This window comes from Caretta caretta, chromosome 11, assembly GCF_965140235.1.
Source record: "Caretta caretta isolate rCarCar2 chromosome 11, rCarCar1.hap1, whole genome shotgun sequence".
NCBI classification, from domain to species: Eukaryota; Metazoa; Chordata; order Testudines; family Cheloniidae; genus Caretta; species Caretta caretta.
Genome location: NC_134216.1, coordinates 68745651 through 68763326, shown reverse-complemented (window position 1 = coordinate 68763326; position 17676 = coordinate 68745651). Strand labels below are relative to the sequence as shown.

General features: G+C 43.9%; 1 protein-coding gene across 2 annotated transcripts in view; it reads left to right on the top strand.

The window, feature by feature from the left end:
* The window catches only part of FN1 (fibronectin 1), a 68679-nt gene that overhangs the window by 24627 nt on the left and 26376 nt on the right, over positions 1-17676 (top strand). The window contains exons 14-26 of one of the 2 annotated variants that reach the window (XM_048869435.2): positions 1416-1593; positions 1947-2123; positions 3005-3133; positions 3260-3349; positions 3857-4051; positions 5939-6211; positions 9488-9754; positions 10954-11048; positions 11611-11779; positions 12298-12384; positions 13282-13473; positions 15730-16002; positions 17083-17265. In XM_048869435.2, the coding sequence (XP_048725392.2) occupies positions 1416-1593; positions 1947-2123; positions 3005-3133; positions 3260-3349; positions 3857-4051; positions 5939-6211; positions 9488-9754; positions 10954-11048; positions 11611-11779; positions 12298-12384; positions 13282-13473; positions 15730-16002; positions 17083-17265 (2308 nt within the window). The remainder of the gene's footprint in view (positions 1-1415; positions 1594-1946; positions 2124-3004; positions 3134-3259; positions 3350-3856; positions 4052-5938; positions 6212-9487; positions 9755-10953; positions 11049-11610; positions 11780-12297; positions 12385-13281; positions 13474-15729; positions 16003-17082; positions 17266-17676) is intronic. The other variant, XM_048869437.2, reaches the window with a different exon arrangement.

The window sequence follows — 17676 nt, the reverse complement described above, 5'->3', positions numbered from 1 at the left end:
ATGCAAGGCTCTCAAAAAAGCCAAAAATCAAAACATTTTGGGTTTTGGGCTTTTAACTTTTTTCCCAATGAAAACCTGAAAAACACTAATGAAAACAGAAATTTTCTGATAAAAATTCCCAATTTCTTAAAATTAAAAGAGAAAAAAAAAAGGTATTGGGGGGGGGGGGGGGGGGCGGGAAGGATTGTTTTCATCCAGCTCTAGTTGCTAATTCAGTGATCTTTCCCTACTGTAGAGAACACTTGCAATGAGGATTAAAAGTGACAGATATTATCTAAGCATGTACAGTGATCATGGATATTTGTGAGTGAGCATTACTGATCAATGTGCTTATGAATTTATGATTTCAAGTGGAGTTAGGTGCCTAAGTATCTTTGAGGATCTGGGTCTACAGAGTTAGCAAATATGCTGGAAAATTAGGCAGTTGATTATGTGTTGGATGACTAGTATAAATCCTTGTGAAAGTTTCCTTATTTGGAGGGAACGTTGGCTTTGTACCATGGACATATTACTGGAACAACTGGGACAGATTGTATCACCATAACGAGGAGGTAGAAATGAGCAGGATACAAAGATGTAAACATCTGGCAGCAGATTAAATAAACACAAGTCATTGCCTTCTGTAAAGTCTGAGCCAAAACTGGTTAGCCACAGCTTGCTGGCTTATTCATATTTAAGAATGATTCATTTTAACCAATGCAAATGAGTCGTCTGACAGTGCCCCCAGACAACACTCTTTATAGATGCCTACTCATCCATTAAACATGTTGGTGCATACCCACCGCTTGGCGTTACGAGAGCAATCTGGGCCTGGTCCAAAGCCCCTTGAAGTCTGTTGGAATCTTTCCACTGATTTCGATGGACTTTGGATAAGGACTTTGGACTTCCTTAATGAAATGGGCTTTAAACACTGGGGGCCTGACCTTAGCAAGGTGGGGATTTAGTTTAGCACTTCCCATAGAAATCAAGTGTGGGTCAGAGGGGAAGAATCTTGCTGAGCATTGTTGTCAGAGGGTAGCTCAGTGTGTTACTGGATGATCTCCAAATATTGTACCTGCTGTAGAATTGCTGGCTGACTTTTCTAGCTTCTTGATTGATTGCTGGGTATATATTGCTGCTTAAACCTTTTCAAAGGAGAACCATTAAAATCTCAGGGCATATCCCTAATTTTAACAGGATCGTTATCCAGTATCCCATTATACATTAACCACAGCTAAATGCCTCTGGAGGGCCACAGTGCACTGCTAGCCCCTCCTCCTCCTGAGGACTTTTGTTCATCCTGATATTAGTCCTGCCACAGACATAGGCTTCCAGATGCCACCGTGATCAGCTGCCATATCAAAGCATAATTTGAGATTTCTGCTCTTGGGCTTTGGGGGTCTCTTTCATGGTATTGGATGTCTTTGTTCTCTTAGAAAAACCAGAGAGTGGTGTGGAAAGAAGCCACCATTCCAGGTCACTTGAACTCCCACACTATCTCGGGCCTGAAACCTGGGGTGTTGTATGAAGGGCAGCTCATCAGCGTGCAGCAATATGGACACAGAGAGGTCACACGCTTTGATTTTACCACCACTAGTACGACACCTATTTCTAGTAAGTAACCGTATGAAACCGTATTTCCATACAGCCGCTGTCCTACACTTTACTTCCTTGTACGATCGTTTCCTAAGTTATTTGTTTCCTGTGAAAAATTCAGCTGCATCCTCTGTGGATATTATAATAGACTGTTTTTTTTTGCTTATGTGCCACACTGCGTACTTGCCTTTTTAGAAAGGTAATAGGTACGCCTAGATCCTAGCTGGCGTAAATCGACAGAGCTCCGCTGAAGATGATGGACCCATGTCAGTTAACCCCAGCTGAAGAGCTGTCCCTTCATTTCTTTTGGGTTGGCATTTTTTAATTCAAGTAATACTTTCTGACATCTCCGCATCTGTTTTCCTTTGCAGGCAACACCCTTTCAGGAGAGACAACTCCACTTTCTCCTGTGGTTGCTACCTCTGAATCGGTCACAGAAATTACAGCAAGTAGTTTTGTAGTCTCCTGGGTTTCCGCCTCTGACACTGTCTCAGGATTCCGCGTTGAGTATGAACTTAGTGAGGAGGGGGATGAGCCACAGTACCTTGGTAAGGCAGATGTTTGAACCTATTTGGCCAGGGTAGATTAGTGTAGCTCCGTGGTGGGGAGTTGCTTCTCCTACTCTTCTATCCGTGTGAATTCTTAGAACCATCCTTTTTTTCAAGATCTGACTAACTCTTGTTTAATATTTTTTTCCATTGAGATCTCCACATTCTGGAATATCAGCATATTCGACGAGCTGGGAAGGATGGGCTGGGGGTTAAAGCACTAGGCTGCGATTCAGGAGATCTCGGTTTCATCCCTCTCTCTGCCGTAGGGGCTCTGTGTGACCATGGGCTGGTCAACTTTAGTCTCTCCGTTTCTCAGTTCTCTCTCTAAAACGGGGATGGTAAATATTTCACAGGGGCATTATGAGGATAGTGTTTAAACACTACCAGGAGTTGTGCTCCGGAAAAGACTCTGAGGGAACGGACGACATTCTCTGATTGATTTTCCATTCAGCTGCTGCCCCCTCTGAATGTTTAATATGAATTATGCATGAACCACCCAGATAATTCTTCAAACCCTCCCTGACAACTAGCAAATCAGGGTGCGAATTGGTGTCAAATCAGTGCTGGACTCATAGCAGCAGCTAAAGTCAGGCAGAGTGCACTTGGTTGCTGTGCAAACCTGCCACTGCACCTTACGGCTGACCTGGTCTCCCCTGGCTAGTCCGTGCCCCGACCTTCTTCTAAGTAGCCTGCCAGTTGTAGAGAACTGTCCTAGACTCTGGGGCTTTGTGATGGGACTAGAGAGCAGGCTCAGACCAAGCAAATGTTATCACAAGAAAATTGTGAGTCGACAGAACCAACCCAGAGTTTTTGGTTGGTTTGTTTGGTGAGAAAAAAGCAACAATGCAAAGTCTTTTCTATTTTCTTTTTTTGCAAAGATCTCCCGAGCACAGCCACCTCTGTTAACATCCCGGACTTGCTACCTGGACGTAAGTACATCATCAACGTCTATCAGATCTCAGAAGAAGGAGAACAGAATCTGATCCTGTCTACTTCCCAGACAACAGGTACATGTTGGGATGTGCTGCTTGGCTTTGGAAGTCTCTGTTCTGTGGATTGTTCTCAGATGTTCTGACATGTCTTGGCATCACTCGCTTTTCTCATCTGTTATTCCCTTCACCTCTTTTAAACAGCACCTGATGCACCTCCCAAACATAACGTGGATAAAGTTGATGACACTTCAATAGTCGTTAGCTGGAGCAGACCACAAGCTCCCATCACAGGTCTGCCTCATTTACATGTAACTATTTTAAACTGTTGAGGGAATGTTTGCAAAACCTGACATTCAGAAGAGAGGAACATACAAAGCGCCACAGAGCAGATGAGCAATTCTGTCCACCCTGGGATGCCACATGGAAAGTGTCTTTCAGACAAATGGGGAGTACAAGATGCCCCTTGCAGGCAGGCTGCAAGGAGCCTGTTTCATTCCTGATGGGTTTTCCAGTTTAAACCCTGGTTTGAAGCCTAGTTCAGTGGGCTGGGTGCCAACTGATTCTGCAGGTTCACTTGCAGATCCAGGTTTGACTAACCACAACCCCACTATCCTCTGCACCCATGGCCTCTGTCTGCCCCCACATCATCCCCATAAGAAACCTGGGACGCATATTCTTAAAAGTTCAGGGGTGTTTTTTGGATCCCTGGGGGAAAATGTGTTCATATCTTATTTTTACAGTTCCTTGTGCTGGTGATAGTGATTGTGTCTGGTGATCATGTCTGTTTTGTCTCATTAGGCTACCGAATTGTCTATACCCCATCAGTGGAAGGTAGTAGCACGGAGCTCAACTTGCCCGACACCGCTACCTCTGTGACCCTCAGTGACTTAATGCCTGGGGTTCAGTATAACATCACCATCTATGCAGTGGAAGAAAATCAAGAGAGTACTCCTGTCTTTATCCAGCAGGAAACCACGGGCATCCCACCCAAAGGTAATAGCCAGCATGCTTCCTGGGATATTGTTCATTCCAAAGCAATTCGTCAGACACAGCAGGGCCAAATGAAAAGAAAAATGCAGTCTCTGGAGTCCTGCTTTAGCTGTAAGTGGACCACCAGCAAAGGCATACAATCAACAGTGTCCTTTACCAGAAACCTCGCCAATGTTTAGCTCATGTACAAGCTTTAAACATTGACATATTAAAGTCAAATGCGGCTTTCTGCTAATCAGAGATGACCACTTTGGGATCACTTGTTTTCATTAGCAGAGACTTAATGCTTATTTAGGCCACGTCCACACTACAAAATTATGTCGACCTAGCTTACATCAGCATATGACCCCCATGGCTATTAAATCACTTGTGTGCGTGCCCACCTTGTGTCGGGGGCGCACGTCCTCACTAGGAGCGCTCGTATTGATTGTATCGTCAGCGTGGGACGTTGTGGGATGGCTCCCGAAAGCTGGGAAGCGTCGATGTAAGCAACGCAGTGTCTACAGTGACACTGCGTGGATCTAATTACATCAGCCACGACTCTGTGGTGCTTGGGGGAGATTGCAGTATTAACCTGGCGCAGAGAGGAACTTGGCGTCAATGGGAGCCAAACCGAAGTGAAGACACGTACACAGCGAAGTCGACGCAAGACCACTTACGCAGAGCTCATCTTTTTGTTCTGTGGGATCCATAACTAGGACTCCTAGGTGTTTACTGCAGTACAAAGAATAAATAATATTAATAGCTAGCAATAGGATGATGGGCCAGTCAAAAGGCTGATCCCTGTTGTCAGACCATGTCTAGGCAAAGGGAAAATCTCAACAGATTTTTCTAAGTCGTCATAAAGATTCTCGTGCGAGATAATGTTACCAGTATTGAAAGGGTGTCTTGTTGCCATGATACTTCAGATGTCTAGGGTTTGGTACCCTGATCCATATTTAAACACCTGAATAATTAACCAGATTTTTTTCAGGTACTGAGCCCCTGCTGAAGTCATTAGGAGTGGAAATTGCTCAGCACTTAGGGATTTGGGAGCTTAACTGTAGGCACCGAAGTTTGAAACAAAATTGCCCTTGATGTAGAAAAAAGGAATCAATTAGGCTGTATAACAGAACCAAAAAGAAATGTTCTGAAAGAATTAGGGCCAGTGTGGTGAGAGTGGAATCGGATGTTCTTGCGATGAGAACAATGCCAGGAATGAACTAGGTAGGCCCAATGATTTTATGATTTGTCATTCATATAGTCTGAGAATTATCGATGTTTGTATTGGTTAACCATAAGGCATCGTGTAACTCATTTGCACAAGTAATCAGAAACCTCAGTTGAATATAAGACTCCACAACGGCTCTGATACTGCACCATTGAAGCCAGTGGGAGTTTTACCGCTGACTTCAGTGTGGCTGGGGTCACGCCCTGTAGTTGTTTAATTATAAAGGTATTGGATTTAAAATTAATATATAGACTCTCCAATCATTCATTAAAGCCTTTTTCTTCTTAATTAGCAAAATAACTTCTTGTTTCCAGTAATGGGTTTTTTGTTGTTTTTCTCAAACTTGTGGCTCTATACAGAGTCGACATTCTGCTGTTATGTGCATTTGCTTTTCCAGTTTTAATTTTGTGCCAACAAAATAATCGTGTGTAAAGCTTAGACTAAAATCTTCTAAGCCACCCAGTGTAATTTCAGATGTACAGTAGACTCAGGTATTTTCGTAAAATCATTTCTTAAGATAGGGCTTATTTGACAGTTTCTGGTCTCAGTCAAACGTCTAAGAGTTTAGTTATTCAGTGAGAACTCACTTCTTCTTCCTTGTTCCGTACCTTATTCCTGGAGTCACCTTTACCATTCTGTAAGGAATCCTTCTGTCTTACTGAATGTTTCTCTTCTGTCAGATGATGTTCCTTCACCCAAGGAGCTACAGTTTGTGGAAGTCACCGATGTCAAAATCACCATCATATGGACCCCACCATCGAGCACGGTGTCTGGCTATCGGGTGGAAGTCCTCCCAGTTAACCGCCCTGGTGTACAAGGACAGAAACTGCCTACTACCAGGAATTACTTTGCTGAGGTCACTGACCTTCTACCTGGAACGACCTATCTCTTCAAGGTCTTTGCAGTGCTCCAGGACCGGGAGAGCAAGCCATTGACTGGAGAGCAAACGACTAGTAAGTGTCTTTCCTTGATGTTTTTTTTTATGGACTTGGAAGTGACTCTTTTCCCCTCCTTTAGAGTAACATGTAAATACATCACTTAAAGTGAAACAGTTCGATCTAGCCATGCAGCACCCAATAAGCAAAATGATGGGGGCTGAGAATTCAGCTGATCACGCAATGATCTCCTTAATAGATGTATTCTCTTCCAGTGCTTTCTGATAGGGGTTTAACTCTCATGGTGTTTGGAAACAATTTAATGTGGCTGGAGTTCTCTCTCTTTTTTTCTTTTTTAATTGATTGAGAAGGTATGTGCCCTTCTGGCTCATTGCTAGCAAAGGTCTGAGGCTGTGACTTTTCAAAGGCACCTAAGGGTGAATTTCAATGGGATTTGGGAGCCTAGCTTGCTTAGACTGCGTTTGTACGTCCCAATCTAAATGCTGATTGCTGCACGCTTGGCTTTCATTGACTGCCACAGGAGCTGTGCGTGTATCTCTAAGAACAGGGATCGGCACATAGTTAAAGTGACAATACATCCCAATGTTACCATGTCAGTCCTGGTTCATGATATGATGTCCTGCTACTCCTTTCAGGAGGCATGAATTGCCTCATCAATCAAAATGTTGGGGGTACAAAACGTTTATTCAAGACCTCTGGCTCCCCTGCTAGAAAGTGTTTTTACAGCCCTGTTTCACTGTTGTCACACAGAGCTTTGTTCAAAGTCCACTGAAGTCTGTGGACGTTTTTTGCATTGATTTCAATGGGACTTCGGATCAGGCCCATAGGGAGTGCGTGTTTCCCACTAATCATTGTTCAAGGTCAAAGCCTCTCATGATTTTGTCAGTGACGACAGTACAGTATCCGTGGCCCAGTCAGTGCATTGCAAAACCGCTCCTCTGGCTCCTTGGTGTGAGGAGAAGGGGACTTCCTGGCAGTCCCTCTGTCCCTTGCTTCCCACAACCATAGAGAGGCTGGAAGCAAGCAACTGAAGGATGCAAAGGAAAGAGGTGAAGCTCCGCATCTCTTTGATTTCCCCATCTGTAAAATGGATATAATGATACTGACCTCCTTTGTAAAGTGCTTTGAGATCTACGGATGACAAGCGCTGTGTAACAGCTGGGTATGGCTATTGAAGTGTTTTCCCAACCCAAGGGAAGCCGATCAAAGAACGTCAGAATGTGGCTCTTGTGAGTATTTCACAACCCTGAAAGAGTGGCCACAACAGTGTCCCAGTTTTTGATCCTGAAGTTCCACACAGGGCCAGGCTTTCAAAAGGGCTCAGCTCTCATTGATCTCATATTCTGAACGGTTGTTCTCACTGTTGAAAGTCTGCCCCAGAGTGTCTAAAAGAGAGAGAAGCAAAAGATGTTTTGATCTTATTTCATTTCCTCAGAAGGAATAAGTTTAGGTGCCCGGACATTTTCAAAAGCATCTACATGACTTAGGAGCACAAATCCCATTGAAAACCCTTTTTGAAAATCCCAACCTGAATTTCCTTCGCTGTTTACCAAAAAAAAGACCTCAAGTGGCCAGATTTTTCCCCAGAGCTCAGCTCCCATTGAGACCTAAAATTTCCAGTGTTTGTTCTCATTGGGGTTTGCCGGGTGCATAGCGCTTCTGAAAATCTGCCCACTTCATGTAGGTGCCTAAATGGGAGCTGAGCTCTTTTGCAAAACTGGCCCCAAATGTTTATTTGGAATGTGAAGCTAAGTCTAGCCATTTAAATAGGCCTGCATAGACCTTGTAACACACATCTGGAATTGTTTTCCATAGGCTGTGATCATCCACTTAACTGCTTTGTCTTAACCACATTGCTAAAAGTATTCAGATGCATTGTGTCCTGTGATTGAAAGTCCTGGGAAAAAGAAATCAGTCAGGTTGCCCAAGACAAACTCTCCAGCAAAAGTCTTCCCATGGTGCAAACTTGCTTCTCCCTTTGTCCTTCCGTTAAACAGTGGCCTACAAATAAGCTATGATCGTGTGTGCTTTTTTAATCTGTTTTGCATGGGTAGAAGAAGTGATAAAAGCCTAACACAGCTGACCGGTCAAATTCTGTACCGGTATAGGTCTACATACGAGAGAGAGATACAACACTGTCATTTTGTGTGCAGAACAAGCCCGAGTGTCAGTAGAGCTTCAGATCCTCTAAATCGCTGGTTCTCAACGTGAGGATCATTAACAGGCTTGAGGAGGGTCGCAATAACTCTCCCTTTCTTTTCTTTATAGACAGGGGTGGGGAAGGGAGTTATTTTTTCCCTCCCCAAAAATTTTTGATAAAAATTAAAACACTGAGTGTATGTCTATACTACCCGCTGATTGGCGGGCAGCGATCGATCCAGCAGGGGTCCATTTATCGCGTCTAGTCTAGACGCGATAAATCGACCCCTGAGCGCTCTCCCACCGACTCCTGTACTCCACCGCCACGAGAGGTGCAGGCAGAGTCAACGGGGGAGCAGCAGCAGTCGACTCACCGCAGTGAAGACACCGCGGTGAGTAGGTCTAAATACGTCGACTTCAACTACGTTATTCACGTAGCTGAAGTTGTGTAACTTAGATCGATCCCCCATGCCAGTGTAGACCAGGCCTGAGAACCCAAAAACTGACTCTTTTTTTTTTTTTTTTTTTTGGAGGGGTAGGTTCCATTAACCATTTTTTTCCCACAGATTTCCATTTAGTCAAAAAACTATGTTCCATTTTAAAAAAATGTGTAGATGGAACATTTTTTGACTGATGCTAGCTGCAACATGGGATTGTGGCATGGAAAAGTTGAAAACTACTGCACTAAGCAACATAGGGCCAGCTTTTTAAAGGTATTCAGATGCCTAACTCCCATTGGGCTTGCTTTTTCCCAGGACCTTCCCTGGACCTTAATTCCTATAAGTAAGCATTTTGTCAGGGGTTAACAGCTCTGCTGCATTTGTTTTGGTCTGGATCCAGCACACCACCTAAGTACGTACATAACCTTAAGCACATACTTAAAGGCCCTGACATAGCAAAGCACCTAAGGATAAAAATACCAGTATGGAGACATAGGAAACATTCCAAAAACCTTGTATAATTCATATAGGAGAGACAAGCCTGCATAGGGTTATTTTACAGCATAGTCCCCCGCTTGACTATTTTAGATTAACGTATTCCTCCCCAGAAATGTGGTGGTGTTTTTTAATTAAAATTGGTGCATATGTTTTGGTATTTTTAAAAAACAACACCCAAGATTTTTCAAAAGAAAGCCTAGCTTTAGGCTTAAACCCATGGAAGAACTGTTAATTCACACGTTGCGTTTTCTTCTAGAACTTGATGCTCCCACCAACCTAAGGTTTGACAACGTTACTGAGTCTGCAGTGTTAGTGATCTGGACTCCACCACGTGCTCCGATCACAGGATACCAACTGACTGCAGGTCCCACAAGAGGAGGCCAACAAAAGCAGTACAACGTGGGGCCATCTGCCACCAAATACACACTGAGGAATCTGCAGCCTGGGTCCGAGTACACTGTCTACCTTGTGGCGGTGAAAGGCAACCAGCAAAGCAGCAGAGAAACTGCAATCTTCACTACTTGTAAGCATGATGGGTGCTTATTCATTTACCAATGACACTGTCATCTTCAAAAATGTAGACTGCATTTGAAACTGGCCCCTCTAACTCGTCTTTCAAAATAAGTCCTTTGAAATAATATTTGACTGGAGCTACTCGGGAAATGGTTTTCCCCCCGTACTCCATAAGAAATTTAGGCAAAAACCAAAAAATGTTTCATTTCAATGAGAAATTTCTGATGAAATGTTCCAGCTTTTTGTTGAAAAACAAATCTAAAGCTGAAGATTTCCAAAGTGTCAGCTGTTGGCAACCCCAAACACCAGCACATTTCAGGCAAGCATACGTTTTTAGTTTCACCCAATGGATTTTGATTGTTAGTTGGATTTTCAAATTTTGCGGTGAAAACCCAGGGAAAAAAATATCATTAAAAGCTGACATTTCCCATGGAACTGTGCATTTTGATGAAAAAGCCATTTTTCCTCAAAAAGCATTTTCAGACAGTTCTATGTTTGAGCCTTTCTGGTGTGTTAGCTAGTGGTTGAAGAGAATGAGTAGTAGATAAAAGGGCTGTTTCTTCCCAAAGATTTTAGGGTTATGATGAGTTCGTTAAGAACCACTGCATGCTCGTAGAAAGAATAGATAGATTTTGCTATTCAAATAATGATGAAGCTGTGATATAAACAAAAATCAAAACCTCTCATCGATAAGGCTGATAACCACATCCTTTGTTCAATGGAGTGTGTGGGTTTTATATCAGTGTGAAGTTAAGACCAAGCGTCCACATTTATCCCTGCTGTAATATTATTGACTTCAGTAAAGTTACACCAGAGATGCACTTGGCCCATAGTGTCTGCCTTAGTGGTGAGGACACTGTGTGGGTCAGATAAAGAAAGCTATTGCCTTTCACATCTACTTGATTGGACTGAGTCCATTCCAGGTTAGGAATGTGTTGTGTAATTGTATACTTTTTAAATTGAATTGACAGTATTTTAAAGAATAAAATGCAAAATCTCAGCCAAAGCTTTTTCTGTGCTAAGTCTGTGAATATATGCTAGGATCAACCAAATTATGAAAACAAATATTGTAAATGGTAACAAACATTGACACCGCTTCCTCCCCCACCCCGCCCCTAAACATCACAAAGGGCTACCCACGGAGTTAGATTTCTGTAACTCTCTGGGTATCGCTGAGTTTGAACTCCTTTTTTTCTGTTCCTTTCACAGTGCAGCCCATGGGCTCCATCCCTCCCTATAACACAGAAGTGACAGAAACTTCTATTGTTGTTACCTGGACACCTGCGCCAAGGATTGGTTTCAAGGTATTTTCCCACTGAAGCCTTTGGATATGTTTTGCTCTCTATTGCTTAATTCCATTAGCTGTCACCCAGCTCGGACCAGTTAAGAACGATTGGCCATAGACGATGGTTTGGGGAAAGAAGGGTAGTGACAAATATGGAAGCACTGAGTACAGCAGGGCAGTGCCTTGTGTTCTTAATCTGAAGTGACTATTCAGGGGTTAACATATTTAAGCAAAGGAGGTGATGCTCACACACGCCTGCTCCAAGGCCCATTGAAGTCAATGGGAGTCTTTCACCTGACTTCTGTGGGCTTTGGATCAGGCCCATATTTGGGGCCTTGAGAAGATCGTCCGTCACGTGGCACCAGGAGGTTGCACTGTCCCATTCTGCTGCATGATGCTGTGTTCCTTGAGGCTTACCCGCCTACAGGGCTATCCATGCCCTCTGTGTTCCAGCATAGGCTAACCTCCCCACAACAAATCAGCTAATCACTTTGGAGGATGTGTCAAGTGTGCTTACAGGCACCTCGATGGCTCATATGGGAGGCTGGAATGCAACCTTCCCCCTTTCTTCTCCTCTACAGCTGGGTGTGCGACCAAGTCAAGGCGGAGAAGCCCCACGGGAGGTGATTTCTGAGTCTGGTAGCATTGTTATCTCTGGCCTGACTCCCGGAGTGGAGTATGTCTACAGCATTTCAGTCCTGATGGACGGTCAGGACAGAGACACGCCGATCATCAAAAGAGTAACGACACGTATGACACATCTGAATATCCCTTTCTTATCTGTAATGCTCTAACTTTACTTTGCTAGGTCGTGGTGTGGTTGAGTGGGTAGGGTACTAGTGGAGAACTCGGGAGGGCTGGATTCTATTTGCAGCTCTGCCACTGCAGGATAGCCTTGGGCAAGTCTCTTTGCCTCAGTTCTTCCCTATATTTAATGAGAATAATGCTAATGATTTTCCTTTATAAAGCACTGTAAGATCTGGGCCTGAATTCAGTTGAGCGCCAAAAGAGTTATTGTTAGTAGCAGTAGTATTGCTAAACCCCTAAAACAGTGCGCGTGTGTGTCATTTTCTCTCTCCTCAGTCTCAAAGGAGTCTGCTCTCCCTTTGATTCTCAGATGACACTAACATTACTGCATGGGGCAAGTCAGAGTACAGCTCTGAAAAGAAGCTATTTTAGTTATTTCTTAATTTTAAGGGCTTCGGTTGTTTTTGTTTTTCAAATGACTCTTGGGATTGTCAACTCATCATGCACGTGGTTTCTTGTAGCATTGTCCCCACCGACTAACCTGCATCTGGAGCCTAACCCTGACACTGGAATCTTGACCGTCTCCTGGGATAGAAGCACAAGTCCAGGTAATTACATAGCGTCAGAAACGGCTCTGCATTACAAAAGTGTAGATCAAGAATAACTCCACTGATTTACTCTGGATTAACACTAGTGTAACTGATAGCACAGTGATTGTTGTTAACCAGGCACCGATGAAATGTTTAGCTTCCATATCATCTTTTGGCATATGTTGTTTTCAGTTACATTCAAATATCATCTGATAGAATACAAATGTTCTGCATTCCTGTATGTAAACGGTCTGCAACAGGTCTCTTAAAGCCGTACCTTCCATGTCAAACACTGACATTCCAAAGGGTGATTGAGGTTGCCTTTCAAGCCAGGTAGGATTTGGGGAGTGAGAAGACTGCTCCAGTATCCTTGCTAGTTAACATAGTCTGAAATAAAGAAACAAAGACCAAGAGGGTTTCTGGCAGGAAGGGAAAATGTGGGGTTAGTTCACTGAAAGTGAGTGTGGCATTTTCCAAAGCACCCAACTTTGGCCTAACTCTTCTCCCATTGATGTGGATGGGAGTATTTCCCTTGACTTCAATGGGAACTGGTAGGCCAATGCTAAGTGCCTTTGAAAACCCCCCCTGAGCTGAGAGATGTAACGTTTCCTATTTCTTGTCAGTAGAATTTTGGCTTTGGGCAACTCCTAAGAGTGCATTAGAAACTAGTCATGTGTCTCCTGTTAATGCTCATGGGAGCTGTGCAGCTAAGCCCCCATTGGACACTTCTTTGGAAATGTATCTCATGTGTCAATGCAAAGCGGACCGCTCTTACGTCGAGCAAGCACTTGCATGCCCAATTGAGGTTGACAGGGAGCATCTGTTTAATATCATCTGTATTTTCTCTGAGCGATTGTATCCAAGCCTGGTTTAAATAAATCCACCGCATTGATTCCTGTGATCTATGTATTTCAGGCATCACTGGGTACAGAGTTACCACCGTTCCTACCAATGGGCAGCAGGGTTACACCCTGGAGGAAGTGGTTAGTGCAGAGCAGAATTCCTGCATCTTTGAAAATCTGAGCCCTGGCCTGGAGTACAACGTCAGTGTTTATTCTGTCAAGGACAACAAGGAAAGCATCCCCATCTCCAAAACCATCTCACAAGGTAATGGAAAGATGAGAAGCAGCCTCGGTCACTGTAACAGACCAACCTTGTAAGCAGTCTGGACCTCCCGCTGACACTGGTGGTGGAGGATTTGCAGGCTTAGACCCTAGCAGCAAGTAGTCACTTGCCCTACGCACCAGTGCAGGTGAGTAAGGGGCCCCTTATACCCCCTTACGCATTGGCAGCCCATCCACAGGGAAAGAGCTGTCTCTGTGGAACTGGTACACTGCCTCACTTGTACAGGTGGGCTGGTGAATGGGCAGGGCCTTGACTCCACCCCATGGTACCCCAGCCAGCAGACCTGTGGCGGCGAAGAAGGGGAAGCCAGGACGTAACGTAGTACTGGTAGGAGCTAGCAGCAGATTACTTTGTGGGTATTTCACGACGTACTGGGATGTCTCCACGTAACCCTCCATTTGTAGTCCCAGAATCACAGTTGTACGATGAACATCTGAATCCCTGAATGATGGGGAGTTAGTTTTGCTTTGTGAAGGTTTTGTTTGGCTTTGTTTCCGCTAAGCCATGAAACAGTGCCAGCTTGTGTGTTTGGCAAATGCTTGCTGTTAACCCTGCTTTTCGAATTTCTGTGCTTCGCTGAGTTACCGTGCACTCCTGTGGGTATCTACTGTAGCAGCATTGTATCATTAAAGCAACAACGGCTTTAACCCTGTACCATGCTCTAATGGGGGAAAAAAAGCACTAAAATGGCATCCTTTGTGTCTTTTTATATTTTTGAAAGGTGATATGGTAAATGCAGCCCATGAGGATAAATAGTTATTTTACAGAAAATGGACATTTTGCTACACTTTTTATTCTGTAAAATACTTGTTTTTCATAACAGAGCAAGACATCTTTGCTCAGTTATTAAGCAAACCGGCCTATTGTGCCAGTTCTATCTGATATTTCCTTTTTCCAGCTAATTCATAATGATCCTATCACAAGTGTAATAAGCCATAGGTCCTTTCTTGCTGAAGGGAGCAGCATCCACAGCTCCCACTGACTTCAGGATTCTGTTCGTAAAGTCCCAGGGCCAGACTTGGAGCTGGTGCAGTTCTGTTGACTTTAAAGGAACCGTGTCTGTTTGTTCCAGCTGAAGAGCTGGTGCCTATAAGTTAAAGGCAAAGCAAAATCCCTGATTTCTGTTGGGTCTAACATTTGGGAAAGAAAAGCTTTGCTGAAGTGGTAGTGTCCATCGGAAAAAATCCCATAGCCTTGTTAACTCTGCAAACATCTAGGATGTATTTAGAAGGTTATTCAAGTGAATCCTAATTCAGTGGCTTGGTTTGGAGATTGTCAAGTTTGGTTAAGAAACCAAGTCAGTTTCTCTCAGCCACAGCCTGCTCCTAGCATAACATTCAGAGCTGAGTGATGCTGTGAGTGTCATATGGAAAACCCATATCCTAGAAAAGCTCATTTTTAACCACTTACAGTTTTTCTAGGCAAGCTTTCTATTGCTCCCAAGTTTGGGGTTTTTGTTTTAGCACCCGTGCTGCAGCTGTAGCAGACTTTAAGAATACCGGGCCAGAACCTCAGCTGGTGAAAATCATCATGGCTTCTTTCCGGTCAATAAAGATACACTGGTTTACACCAGCTGCCTTTGTTGACTTAAAATAGAACTACAGCAGTTTTTGCCAGCTCAGGATCCGGCTCACTCCAGTTATTTCAGCATCCCCAGTGGGTTGATGATTTTATGATCTGAACATTTGAAGCTGGACATAGTAATCTGACTGTTTGTTTGTTTGTTTGTTTTAAATTCTCAAGGGTCAGTTCTCACTAATCCAGTTTTCTTTTGCTTAAAGATTAACAGGCAAGAGAATTTTTTTAAAAATGCTAAAATTGGGTATTGTGTCTTTTAAGAGAATCCTTTAAAAAACCACCTCAGGGCCCAATTGTCTCAGCCTTACAGTAAGTTCAGTGGGAGTTAGGACCCTAAACTACTTAGGCTTTTGCACATCCCACCAGGCAGAGTCCAGATCTTCAAAGGTGTTTCGGCACCGAACTCCCACTGAAATCCTGCATTCCTGTCAGCTTCTTTCCCTGTGTAATCTGGCCCTCTGTATGTTGCAAGGTGCTATTTCATGTAAAGAAGAGTGGCACAATTGGGCCCTTAGTAGGAAAATATTGCATATCACCGTCATCGCTTGACCGTTTCCTCACTGTGAAGACATGTAACCTGATGAACACTGCCTTATTTTTCCCCCCTCCTCTTTTCTTTTGCCTCTGTGTGTCTTTGCTGTTCCCCTTGGCACTCAGTAGAGGTGCCCCAGCTCACTGACCTAAGCTTTGTTGACATAACTGATACAAGCATCGGCCTGAGGTGGACCCCACTAAACGCCTCCACCATTATTGGTTACCGCATCACGGTAGTTGCGGGAGGAGAAAGTGTCCCTATTTTTGAAGATTTTGTGGACTCCTCAGTAGGATACTACACAGTCACAGGCCTGGAGCCGGGCATTGATTACGACATCAGCGTAATCACACTCATTAATGGCGGAGAGAGCGCCCCTACCACTCTGACACAGCAAACGGGTGAATTTTGAAAACTTCCGTGTTTGTGACCTGGATGGTGTTTCATGCTGTCACTAGCTACTAGGGTGACTGGGGCTTTCTCTGAGAAGAATTGAGCCACTCACTGTGATGCGGGGAGGGAAGGACAAGGACTGGCTTCTGTTTTAAATATAGGATGGGAAGGGCTATGCAGTTGGCATTTTTTTAGCCCTGTGCGTGAACTGCATTTTTATATTGCAGATAACTGCAAAGGCAGGGTCTTATTCATGTTGGCTTTTTAGCTTTTCAGGTTTCACTGTTAAACTTGAGTTATATGATCCCCAAACTATAATATCCTGAATCACAATCCCCAAAGTGAGATGGGATCCCCCAAAGGGTGGATACAATTCTGGAGACACTCTTTGGTTTAGCCCCTGACACTAAATGGCTAAATGGTCAAGTCATTTGAGCTATTCGTATTTTTTTGGTGGTGGCCCAATTCTTCAATTCTTGCCTTAAAAGATGGAGAAGAAACATCGCTCCCTGAGCACACGTTAGTGACAGGCATGTCCCACTGTCAAGGTTCTCTGTAGTGCATGGGTAGAAGATGAACTGAGAATTAGTTTGTGCATGAAACCCCGGTCACATGTGAATAAGCTGCGGAGGTTCTAAACCCTTAAACACACAAGTAGACATAGAGGTGAAGGGTTTAATGGATCCCCTCCTCCCCTATGTATGCATGTATCAGTTTTGGATTAAATGACTTTTTCATATGTAAACTGCTGTATGGCAACTTAAGCCTCTCTTGGCCACGTCTCTCTAACCCAAGATGCAGCTGCAAGGCCAATATTACAGAAACCTGCCACCTTGTTTTCCAATTATCTCAACAGAATACATTTAAGTATCAGCGATTTGGCAAGAGGTGAAAGGAGCCTGACAGTAGCCTGAGTGTTTTTAACTGTAGTGGAACCAAATGTAGCTTAGGAGTATGTTTGCATGGATCTGACACAGTAGCTTCTTTTTTGCATGAGATACATTGTAGATTCCCTGAACGTCCACGTTGGTTAACTCTCACCTTCCAGAAAACGTTAAAACGACAACAACAATATTCTTTGCATGTAGCTGTTCCTGCTCCCACTGATCTGCGCTTCACCAACGTGGGGCCAGATGCTATGCGTGTGACCTGGACTCCTCCAGTATCCATTGAACTGACCAGTTTCCTGGTGCGTTACTCACCTGTGAAGAAAGAGGAAGATGTTGCCGAGCTGACCATTTCACCCTCCGACAACATGGTGGTTTTAACAAGTAAGAGGTTACCTGCGTAGGTCAGCTGGACGTAACGAACTTCTCTACAGCAGCATTGCTCAAGCTGAAGTCCATTGATGGTTGGCGGGTCTGCAGAGCACTTGCTGGTCTGTAGATCAATATGCTGGCTGTGGTCATATGGTATTAGCTCCCTCCCCCTGGTTTGCAGCAGTTACATTGCATTAAAATAGATACAAATACATAAAGTACTTTTCTTAATATTACTCCCCTATGTATTAATGGGAATAGCTGCCACGTGGACATTGAGCAGTCATGAATTGGGGAGACCTGGTTCTCCTGATTGTGAATTGGAGGTGAGTTGGTCCATGAGATAATTTCCCAGAAGATGTGGTCCATCCTCTGAACACATTCAGAACCCCAGCTCTCCAGTGAATTTCTTGTTGGAGACCC